The sequence below is a fragment of the Coturnix japonica genome, chromosome 3 (genome assembly GCF_001577835.2).
Source record: "Coturnix japonica isolate 7356 chromosome 3, Coturnix japonica 2.1, whole genome shotgun sequence".
Classification (NCBI taxonomy): Eukaryota; Metazoa; Chordata; class Aves; order Galliformes; family Phasianidae; genus Coturnix; species Coturnix japonica.
Window position 1 is genome coordinate 76,013,459 of NC_029518.1, and position 12,763 is coordinate 76,026,221.

At 35.4% G+C, this 12,763-nt stretch overlaps 1 protein-coding gene across 1 annotated transcript in view; it reads right to left on the minus strand.

The window, feature by feature from the left end:
• The window catches only part of ADGRB3 (adhesion G protein-coupled receptor B3), a 427,438-nt gene that overhangs the window by 34,331 nt on the left and 380,344 nt on the right, over window positions 1–12,763 (minus strand). The window contains exons 20-23 of the mRNA XM_015859145.2: window positions 9,384–9,534; window positions 8,739–8,808; window positions 3,866–3,932; window positions 1,567–1,652 (exon numbers count right to left, since the gene is read on the minus strand). Coding sequence (XP_015714631.1) covers window positions 1,567–1,652; window positions 3,866–3,932; window positions 8,739–8,808; window positions 9,384–9,534 — 374 coding nt within the window. The remainder of the gene's footprint in view (window positions 1–1,566; window positions 1,653–3,865; window positions 3,933–8,738; window positions 8,809–9,383; window positions 9,535–12,763) is intronic.

The following is a 12,763-nucleotide window of genomic DNA, read 5'->3' on the forward strand; positions in this document are numbered from 1 at the left end:
CCTCCCACACTTTTGATATTTCCTAAGATTAATCAGATCCCCTCTTAGTCTTCTCCAGGCTGAACAGCCCCAGGTCTCTCAGCTTTTCCTTCTCCGAGAATTGTTCCAGGCCCCTCATCATCTTTGCTGCTCTCTGCTGGATTCTTTCTAGGAGATCCCTGACTGTTTCTTGATTAGAGCATCTTTATACGTACTCAGAAAAGCTGAATTGTTTCTGACAACAATTTTTACTTCTTTAAATAAATTACCTTTTCACTAAGTTGTTCACTGTTAGAAAACAAGTTGCTTGTTTCATCAGGAAGTAGACTATAGGCAAATAGATATATATGGCCTACAATTGAGTAGCCGCAAAAAATAATTAAGTTAAATTTAAGCTTAAAAATCTTCAGAAAATGTACAATGCACAACTTATGGCTGATCCAGGTCTTGAAATCATTGGAATTAGAGCAGATATGAATGTGATTTGCTGAATAATAAGTAATTTTCCAGCTTTCCTTAAAGTTATTACACAGTTAGGGACATGGATGCAGCAGTGTAGACAAAAGTAAGGTTAAGAAGTTAATATTTTGTAATGAAAAAACATAGAATGAAACCTTCTGGTCCATACTTATCAGAAAGACAGTGAAAGAACTTAAAATCAGAATTAATATTTTAATTAAGATTAAAAGTAAATCACACCAGCCAAACTATTTATCATAAATGTGCTGCTAACTACAAGCTCGTCTGAAAGACAGTACCAGAATACGATGCTGTAAAAAATTATTATGCAAAATTTTAATATTGTTTTATAAACATTAAGAAAGTAATGATGAAATTGTGAAGTATTATCATTATTATTATTTCTTTTTTTGCAATAGGCTTGCTGTTGCAGCCCTTCAAATCATTGTCATTTACTGTTTTTTGATAGCACCACATGTTTTCTTATAATAACTGAGATAATTTGAATGTAAATGCAAATAAACAGTCAATAACTCCAAATTTGCATTTACTTCTTTTTTTAAAACTTTTTCCCCCCCAGTTTTCAAATTCTGATGCATCAATTTATAATATAGCTATTCACATGGACATCAGAAAGCAGGTAAATTCTTCACAGATTCAAGATTGGCATAAAGCAGTAAGAACTATGTTGCTGTAATGTGTATTTTACAACAGTTTACACAAATGAGTAACATTTCCCACCACAGTAATTAAAGTTGGCAGCCAGACAGAAAAATAATCAGTTCCTTCAGTAAACATTATTCATGAAACTATTTTCCTAACTGCAACAAGTTTCAGTGTATGACAGTCTTGTGAAATCTGCTCAGATTTGTTTTAATCTTCATTCTTAATGCTGCTGTACTTGTGTTTTATTACATTTATTTAGTTGCATTCCTTCAAAATAATGCAACTGCAGCTTTTGAGATGAATGGAATCCATTAGACACACTGTTACACTGGTATAAATGTTCAAAGAATAATCAAAGGCATTTTTTGGGATTATCTGTAATTGGAAATCATTGCTACGATTTGAATATGCTTTAAAGAACATCCCCACTTTTGTTAAAATAACCCCACAATGGTTTCTTACCCCGCTCTGTGTTTGAGCTTTTTATCTAGGATCCCATCTCTGGAAACAAGTTTGTTAAATACCAAAATGCCAATCACCATGTTGACCTGTCAAACAGAAAACAAAACAAAACAAAACAAAAAACAAAAAGCAACAAAACAGTTGATCTTTTTCTGAAAGGAAATAATTTATCCTGTTACATCAGTAAATGGCTCTTTCAAGCCTGCAATGTGCCCCTTGTTACGCTTCTGAGTATGTCATCAGAAATGATGTGACACCAATCCCAAGTACACCAGAAGTGCATATTCTCAGGAGCATCATACATAGGCCTGCTGCATGAGGCTTATTTTTGAATCTTAAATTATGCCTGGTACCAAGTTAGATACACACGTCCGCTGGCTAGAACCTCAAGTAATATAGTTTTAATACTTCCCTAACATAATTGCAATTGTATTTTCTATTCCAGGAAAACCACACAGTATTGCATTTGAATGACCAGGGTCAGTGCACACAAATGACAGTAGCCATCTTCCTCCTCAAGCACTTAATATCCACATGGATGTCCTCACTTATGTAGAGCCAGCCTGTGGTTTTCCATATCCTCCTGCACTTCAGTCACTGTCTCTGTCATTCACAAAAATGCCAGTCATGAGCTTTGCAGTCTGATCCATTTATTTTTTTGGGAAGGGGAAGGGGGGTGTGGGGAGGTATATGAATGCCTTAGGTTTATCTGTTTATCCCCATTAAAGTACAAAGTATTGTGCCCACATGCATAACTTGAGGACTTAACCTAAAAAAAAAAAAAAAAATACAAACGCTTTGGCAGACTTTGGCACTCGATGAACATACTAATGACACTTAATGGACAACTTAATAACTGTTATTATCCATTTGTATTATTGAACAGAATTCAATGAAACTATCCTGCATAGACTCATGGAAAGGTAGTAACAAGTGTTCAATGTATTAAAAAAATGATCTTTGTTTTTCTGATTATAGAAGTGTGATCCTTTTTTTCCTCTCAAACAGATATTCCAAGACCTCTGCCAAAATCCCTAATCGTTGCCAGTCTGCCCTGCCAACTCTTTTTCAGTTTTTCTTATCATCACTTTATTTTCGGCATTTACATTTTCCAGCTGATGCTATACAATTCTTTTGCTTCGTACACTTAGCCTTAAGTGGCTGCATAGAACAGTTCCTTGCACAGCCACAAGCTAATGGCAGGGCAAACTGTGACTGTGAACTTCAAACATCTCTGGAACAAAGCTTGCCAATTACAAAGAGAACATACAGTTCCATGTGAAAATTATGCCCGGCTTTTCGTAAACATCCTTGGCTCCTCTATCGTGGGGGACTGTGAGTTGTACAAAAGGATCCTGGCTTGACTCCAGACAATGATGAGACAAACTATGGAAGTAGTAAACATCCATCTCAATCTTTGTGGTTAAATGGCTTTATCCTTGATGACTACTAAGACTGATTCCTTTAAGAAAGTGAAAATCTGAGATAACTGGTGTTGATTGAGCTATCCTAGTATAAAATTGGTGCAAAGAAAAGAAGAATTAGAAAACCTGTAATCTCCTTCCCAGAAAAATGTGAAACAAATTATTGAACAAAATCTATACAGATTGTAGAGCAGACAACTGATAGCCAGTGGCACACGTAGAGTGCAATTCTTCTTACTCTAAATTTGATACTTGAAATACTTCCTACGATTTGAACCTTAAAAATCCATATTTTTCTCCACTGACAGTGATATACATCTGGAACAATTAGCATAGATGCAGAAATCTACATTTCAGATGTCCACAATTAAACAATGTGAACTCTACAGCTAAATGCATTTCCAGAGACGTGAAAGATTAATACACAAATGAGTAACATTTCCCAGTTATAATGATTTTTTCTTTGCCTTGAAAAGCAGTAGCTATGGAGAACTCGCTGGCTGCTTCCACTCCTCCTGCTGCTTTTGCTGGCACAGCGTTATACTGCCAAGCAGCACTCTATCAAGACTGTCACTGAACTTCACACGGCAGTGACAATTATGGGGATGCTTCTGATAATAACTAAGTGATGCCTGTAACAAGTTTACTGTGCCACCGATCAGTACATTATTCTTTCACAGCTTACTGCGTAAACATGAAGTTAAAACTGGTATAACAATGTGATACAACTAAGTGAATCATGCATTCAAAATACAGGAGGTGTTAAGCTGAGCTCAATATTTACAGCAAAATTGAATTCTATGGAATGGCTAAGCTTTAATAATTTAAAAAGTATATTACACCATTTCACATGAATATACGATATTAATGTTTACCAGGACAACAGCAGCTGCAGGTCCAACGAAAGCGTAAAGTAGCCCTCCTTCAAGAGACAGCCAACAGCTAGAAAAAACATTAGAGAAGAACTAAAAAAATTAAAAATAAATATAACAGATTGTCAAGAAAGCTTTAATAATTGCTACAGCATAAGCTTGTTCTGTTTTATGCTCAGTCAATATGTAGGGACATAGACACAGAGGAGAAAATTAAATTACTTAGTTGGTATGATGGTGTAGACAGTTGAAAAGTGATTTCCATTATGAATTGCTAACATTTCAAAAGTTTAAATGCAAATTTTACATATTCTGAAATCTATGATGAACATTATGTAAAATAAGTTTGTAAATCCTTGCCAAATATTCTCTAAACATGTGTGATGAGTTAAATGAACTTGACTTGCCTATCTATATAACATTTGACAGATGAATACTTAAAACGGTGAATGGTCAAATATCAATAACACAGAACCTGATTAAAACCACATTTCTATATATCCTCACTTATGTCATTTAGAAATTGCTATTAAGACTAGGTCATAAAGGCAACATTTCTGTTAAAGAAGATTCACCATAAATGGTTTAAGTGCTCTGCATTCTCTGGAATATTTTGCAAACAATTTAAATGCATATTTTAAAGCATATGAAAACTGTATTTTCTGGTGAGCTATTCATCTTGCAGACTTCATCACACTGCATCAGAGCTTTCACTGAAAACTATCAGATTTCCAAACACAGAGCACTTACAGATTCAAATTCTAAATATTTGATACACCATGATGTAAAGATTTACATATCTGCAAAAGATCAGGAGCTTCACACTGAAGTAAATGCAGCTGTGCTATTTTCCCAGTGATTACATATTCAAAGAACTGCATGTTTATTATGAATGCATGATCACACCTACATATAAGAAAACTCAAATATATGCATTCAAACAATTAACTTAGATCTCACATTCAGAAACCTCACATCAGAACCATACATATTTTATTTAATTTCCAATGCTTTTTTTGTGCTTTTGAAAACAACGTAAAGTAAATGCAAATGCATCTTAATAGTCTGTTACGGCTGGAATTTCAACTGCAAAGAATAAAACTGTTACCCATTGCAGTGAAGATGTGAAATCTGCCTCATGAACCCAGCTGCATCAAAGTGCTAAACTCTGAAAAAATCAACTGATATAAATATTTTATATCTCATTCACCATTAAAAAGGTAATAAATGCCAAGCTAGTCTACATTCCCCCATCTGCCAGAAATGAAAAAAAAAAGAAAAGTTTAATTAATTTTTATATTGTCTAAGAAAAAATCTTTCAAAATGTATGCAGTTTTAATTTTTTTTTATTTTTTATTTTTTTTTCCCCTCAAAAGCCTTTGGTTATTTATTATGAGATACTGAGAACATGCCCATCTGAGACGGGATGTATTCACAGTGCAGTTCCTAACCAATGTTAGTGAAAAGGACCGCTGTATATAACTAAAACCTATAATCTAAATGTTCAAAATTATTAGTAAATAGAAACATCAATCTGTGAAAATCGTTGATTTATTTTGACTTATAATTTCAATTACTTGTGCTGAATAAAATGTCAGTGGTTTCTTTTAATACAGAGGAAAATGTTTTAGCCACAAAAGTCTTTAAGACAAGGAGAGAATTCTTCCTTATACTCTCAGGGAAAAAGACTGTTCAAAAGAGTGACTTCCATTTAGGAATAGGGCTGGAAGAAAATGTAGAGTTTGTATTCTTTTCTTTTACAGTCAGAATTTTCAGCAATTGGGATTTTCAACAATCTAATGTGATTTTTTACGGCGTTCCCAATATCTACCAATCAGTGTCTCTGAAATGCACTTTTCCCAGCTTTTTCCACAGAAGAATTTTTGAAGACAGACTTTCATGTTCTTTCTTATACTACAAGGCAATTGCTGTTGACTCTTTCAGCATTTTTCATTCTTCTCTTTTTCTTTGATCTAATAGCCATCCACACACCCCTCCCCCAAGCTTCATAGTTGTTTTTACTGTGTTCTCCTACTCTGCCTTCTTTCTCCCTGCTTTTCACATGCAGAAAGCCATATAAATTGATTAGTATAAGAGAGCATCTACTAGTGGTTTTATGGACCCCTGTTACATGGTCATAAATTTCTGCTGAATGATGAAGCATCTGTAGACTTTCTGTAGACTTGCTCCTGTGTCCTGTACATTTTATAGTGTTTGATACTCTCTGGGAGAATGGATCCTTCTCTTAGGATCATATAACTATAGCAGAATTTTAAAATTTTGCTGATATAACAAATTCCTGAAAGTTATCTGCAGCACTGATTAATAGCTCTCACTGTATGTATACATCAGTGGGTCTCACAGGTTTACTAACTGTAAATTACAGTAGTGGTACTTTCATAGCTTTCATCATCTGAGGAGAGGTAGCAAAAATATTTATTAAATCCATGGAAATAGTTGGGAAAAATATCCAAGCTTACATTAATCCTTTCAAGCAGCTCAAGGCTTGTTACTGTTTTTTCTTTTTCAAATTATTTTTGAGGTATTCCTTCAGTTTCTGTATTTGTATCACTACAACTGTCTTGTGAAATAAAGTTTTCACATGTGGCTTTGAATGTACAGTAATTTAACTGCCTAATAATTATGTCTGAATGAAAAAGACAGAAATCAGTTACTGTTAACAAGGAGTTTGGTCAAGTAAGAACAATTCAAGCCAACCTCTTCAAACATACCATACTATTAACTTGGGATCTGCTTCAAAAATCTGTGAGCCTTCCTTCCAGTCAAACTTCCCATGTGTGGGACTGGAACCAACTGCTCTATTTTCACTTAAATTTCTCTATTTGGAAATGATGTTTTGTTTTGTTTCTTTTTCATTTTGTTTTGTGTCTTTTCAAAAATAGCATCTTAAAAATTAGGAAAACAACAGGATGCATTTCTGATAGTGTTACATGTTTAATGGAATGTAGCCAAATAGGCCAAATATCCATTAGCACAAGCAGTTCAAAAACTTATACAAGTGCTTTTGAAAGTAGTACAGGTGCTCTGCTTTCACATGGACTTACAGTTATAGGCCATAATTCTTCATTGCCTTCTAGAGTGGGACAACATATCAGCTGGTGATATAAGAAATTCCATTCCTTACATTCTTTTCTTTATAAAATTGTGATGTCAAGCAGTAAGAAAATGTTTTTGCAAGTGAAACAAAAGCTGCATTATGATTCCATTTGTTCCATGTACACCTTCTCTTCTGCTTTTGTTCTATGGCACTGTGTCAGCTCATTTTGGATAGAAGTTGGTATGTGTACAGAGACCTACTCTATTTCACTTTCCAGGTCACTCTTAATGATTTGTTGCTTTGTCTGAATATTTCAGCATATCTCCTGTTAAAAATGTATACATCCCAGAGAGGAAACAGGAAGCAACACTAGCTGAAGCAAATGGTTATGCATGAATAATTTCAGTAGAGTAAATGCAATGGGACTGATCCTGTAAGAGGTGGACCTACATTCCCAATGGGGTCTGTACATTGTAATGTCAAAATTCATAATTCTCACAGCCAAACAGGTATTTCAGTACTAGTCAAGGGACCAAATAATAAAAAAAGCCAGCAAGATGAGAACTTATTAGCTATAAAAATGCCAGAGTAGCACGTTCTCAATATAACTCCTGAAAGGTGCCTAAGATGTTTTATCACTAATGATTCCCAGCTGTAAGTGCTGTCCTGTAGTTAAGAACATCAGTTAGGTAAGCCATTTCTCATTTACAAAATGCAAGATACATGGTGTCACAATTCAAAACTAAAGAGCTCAGTGGTTAGAGCAGGTAATCAGGATATTTGGAGCCTTACCCACCTGAAAAAAGGGCTTGAAGCTCCCTCTGCTATGTACCACAAGGGTGGGACACATGGCAGGGAGGGGAAACCCTGATCTCACTCAGTGCTGATCCTAAGGAGAGTAATTAAATATTCACCAAAGCAAGGACTTGACCTAACTCATCCACATCTCTGATGAATGTTCTCATTAGCAAGCTGCAGAGTCATATTTCCTCTCCTGCTGTCCAGACACATACTTAATTTCTTAGGCAACATGAGGAGAGCTGCAAATTGGAAGACTGAAGGAAAGGTACCCTGATGCATAATGTCTCGGTGGTAAGAAGATTCTGGATAGGAGTGAGACTCAGGCCAAGCTCCTTTGGCAGGAGACAGAGGAAGTGCAGACTAGCTGAGGTGTGATTTTTCCAGGGTGCTAAATATGCACTGTAACCAGGCAGGTGGTTAAATAAAACCTGTATTAATAACATGTAAATGGAATACAGTTACTTTCTTGCTGTCTCTCACATACAGTTCAGTTCAAGGAAAGGGTTGGATCAGGCACTCCAGGAGAATGGATGGGACATATTTGGAAGCTTCTGCAGGGCTTTGGCTCCATACAGCTCAAGGCACAAAAGGCTAGGAAGCAGCTTGCATACTTGGTAGGCAGAAACCTGGGTGCCAAAGAAACTCTTGCCTGTACAGTGTTAGATGATGTGTTTAGAGGTTGGCAAAGGTTAACCAGAACATTTAAGGCTCTCTTTCATAAATTTCTACAAATGTTAGACATCTAGGTGAACCTAATCCTTAGGGTTTCCAAATGGCTTGCTGCCTCAAGTGCTCACAGGAAAACCAGTATCCCTGGCATCCTTCCTGCTGAGTTTAGTGCAAGACTGGCATATGGTTTCCTTTTGTGTTTCTATGGATCATTCAAAGACTCTTAGGGCATTTCCAAGCGTGAATGGACATCTTTAGGGAGGGCCTCCAAATCCTGCTATATAGTTCCTCATGGGTATGACAGACCTGTTAATTAAAAATGTAATTTAACATTTCAGACTGACTTACTAGTGAGCTGTTCCATATCCTTTTGTCTTGGTAAAGCCTATTGATATTGCAACCACTAAGGCTGGTAAACCTGGAAAAAAAAAATCACAAAACAGTAAAAATCATTAGAGGGTGATCAAATACTGCCAGTTATTCTGCCTGAGGAAAAAAAAAAAAAAAAAAAAAAAAAAACAGGGCAAGCTAATTTAAAATGACCAATTATACATGGAATGAATCATTTGGTAAAGCACAGATTTTTTTTTATCAAGCACTGTCAGGGATTTTTTCAATGCACCTGAATTACTGGTATCTTTGATACACCTTAAAGTGAACTAGTAACAGACTTCATGAAATTCAGTGAATTATTTTTGTTATTTTATTTTTATTTCTTTATATTATACAACCTGAATGAAAGCTTCTGAAATGATGTTAAAACATATTTATTACATAATTCCAACATAAACATAAGTATGGTATGGCTTGAGGTAAATGATTATACTGAAGCTAAAGTGGAAGGACTTTTAGGAAGGACCCAGCTATCCATTTAGCAATGCACCATCTACTATCTTTCAAGTTTAATGAGGAAAATGATAATATCTCAGGCATTGTCACTGAATTAAGGGTTTCATTCCAATGACTCTAAGTAAATGAATTTTACAGACTTACCCCATCCAAGGCACAGGAAACGTTTCCTTATGAGCCGTGTCCTAATTTTTCCAGTAACAGCCATATATGACTGCCACGCTTCTGTCAAGACCCAACAGAATGAAGCTAAGAAGAAGAAGTGCAAAAATGCGGTGGTTGTGGTGCAGATGCCCTGCAGGGATCAAAGAGAAGCTCATGCTGAATATTTAGGGACAGTCATTTCTCTTTTCATGTCACAGAGCTGTCATATTCTATCATATTGACCTTTATCCTTAACATCAGCTCTCCCTTTATGATGTAGTTGCCACAAAGACAGAAAGAAAGAGATGCTGGTTTGGATTAGGCAGAAGAGCTTTGGACTGTTCTCTACAGCACTGAGTGTGCAGAGCAGGAAGGAAGAACATAAAATAAATCATACCAACTGCTTTTTCTCTACATCCTTAGTTTGACCAGGGATTTCCAAAATGCCATAGTGGTGAAATAGTAAGGATATTGGTTCTAAAATCAAATAAAGTAAGCATGGGGATACAAATGCTCCTAACTGCCAGTTGCATTTCCTTTACCTGCAAGCAGAAGGACACAAACTCTAAATCTGAATTTTTGGCTCTAGATTAAGTTTAATTTATCTGTTTTTACATATAAATCTGATAGAGTGTTAACCTACTAGAATATACTGCCTGAAATCTTTTTAGTCAGGTTTAAGTATCACAACCTTACCAATTACTTTGGATATTGTTTTTTATGGGTGTCAGATATTTGTCATCTGAAAAGTATTTTGAGTGCACGCAGTCAGCTCTCCTTTGTCACCGCAGCCCTTAATTAAACTTGACGCTGTCACTTATATAAACGAGCTTGCCTCTTTCTTGAAATAAATTATGAACTACCCTTCACTGTGTTGCTTGAAATGCCAGTTGCAGGCTATAAAATAAGTGTGCATTGTACCACTGCATCAAACCCACACCAGGAATATAAAGAATAAAGTGCATTTATCCTCGTCACAATTTAAAGTGTCAAAATCACATCAACTGAACAGTTTCACACCCAATATTAACAATGCAAGATCAGAATTCAGAAGAATGGATGTGATGATAATTTCTTCATGCAACATACAGATCTCATATCTGTCTTAAATGAATATAAGAAACGACTGGCCAACAGTTTTACTAAAATCCTAGTTCAGAAAATTATGAATCAAGGCTGGTAGCTATGAAAATATAGCTATGAAAATTTGGAAATGATAATATGTATATATCACCAGACTTGCATTTTAGGTCATTTTACATCTTAGTTTCAGATTGTGTTGCTATGACATTTCTACTGTTTTTCCAGATTCTTATCTTCTTGCCTTAAATACATAGTTCACCTGGTATCAATCTCAAAAGTTTCAAAATGTTATGCACTTAAAGACTCAATCATTTCATTTCCTGCAATCATTTTACAGATATGACAAACACCTTGCCTCGTAATCCTGGGTCAAATAATTTCTTTAAGTTGGGGCAGGGAATTGGTGGTGTTTCTACATAATTTTATGCAACATAATTATTGTTTATGTTTAAAAAGTGAAATGTAGAGTGGGAGAAAAAAAAAAAAACAAAAAACCAGCTGATTCTGAAAGTGCATTAGTTATTTAATTTTAGATTTTGTCTTTATTTTTCACATTCAGATGTCCCCAATGTATTTGAATTCATAAAATCTATTCTGTTAAAGCCTGATTGATAACATCACTTCCTGTATATGATAAATATAGGCTATGCCACAAAATGCACAGTAAACATTATAGAAAATAGAGAAATATTCTTTCTTTTACTCATTGTCTCCTTTGTTTTGACTTCCTACAGTGCAACCTCAATTTGCCTTTACATCGATGTTTTTGTTAAAACTAGCATGTGCTGTTAGGACTACAGTTTGACCAAAAAAAAAATGACTTTTCAGGAACAGCGTAGAATCTTTTAGGAAAAGGTTGCACAGTTAAAATACTTTTAAAAATGCAAATATGCTACTTGTTGTGTAAATATGCAAGTATGAACAAATCCTGAACTGTTTTGGTGAAATCAATGTTAATACTTATGGATGACTGAGTATAGATTGCAAGTTTTAGCCCATTTTTTATCCACTTTATTGAAAGAAAGACAGATGATGGTAATCTGACATAAATGTGGACATGGCTTTGTGGAAGAAAGAAGCACGATGAAAATGTTAATGATCATGTTGATCACTAAATGAGAAGACAGAAGCAAGTTTTATTAGGAGCAATCTGTGTTTTAGCTGGAATATATGACTGCTGATTATAGTTAACTCTTAGGAATGGCAGATGGGGTTCTAATGAACACTGATGGTAAGTCATGTAACAGCATATTTGCATCACATACTATCAGAAAGATGCAAAACAGCCTCAGAACATCACCTAACTATCACTGCTGGATCATGCTGACAGAATCATGCGAAGGCACTGCTTGAAGTGAGTTCAGCCTCCCTCCATTCTCAGCAAGAGAACCAGCCCTGGCAGCTGGTACATGCCTAGGCATAACCACGGGCTCAGCATATTTGACCGATATCCCCCTGGCATCCTGGCTTTTAAGTAATGTTATATACTTCCTTTTTGATAAACAAAAAAACAAACCACAAAGTGCTACATCTGGGAAAACACTGTATCTGGGATATGTATTCTCAAACAGAAGAAAATAATTCATTTTCACCAAAGGCCATCATTAGACTGAATATCATCTCTAGCAAGGGAACCATAATTTTATGAGAACTTCATTCTTATTTATTTTTCTCCTTCTCACCAGGCCCTGGACTACTCCCAGGCTCCTCCCTATCTTCTTCTGTTTTGGCAAAGGATCATCACCTGCCCCCCACCCAGATGCACCTGCAGCCCATAATTTACAAAGCCACAGAATGCCAAACAAGATATATTTGTACACATCCTCCCAAAATCCTTATTTGCTTTTAATTCTAGTATATTAAAACTCACCAATTTAATTACCTGAGCTGAGCGCCTCTCAACTTGTAACAAAATTAATTTTAACAGCATAATTTATTCTCACTTACTTCAGCTTCTGAAATGAAGTTGGCTGTTACACTAACCTCTTCTTCCTTCCATAGCTGCTGTTCTCAGCTCCACAGCTTTACTTCTAATTATAAGTTGGAGAAAGGAACTTTTCTGCCCTTAGAAAGCACAATTTCATGAGCTTTAATTGAGCATCAAGTGTTTAGCTAGCTTGAATATCTACGTATCTCTTCTTCATAAACAATATACTATTAAAAGCAAAACTCACATCAGGATTCAAATTATTTTCCTCTTTCATTCTTGTAAGGGAGACAGTCAATTGAAAAGTGTAAAAAACAATGGAAATTCCAGTCTACTTATTCTAGAGTTTAATATTTGTAATGTAATAATG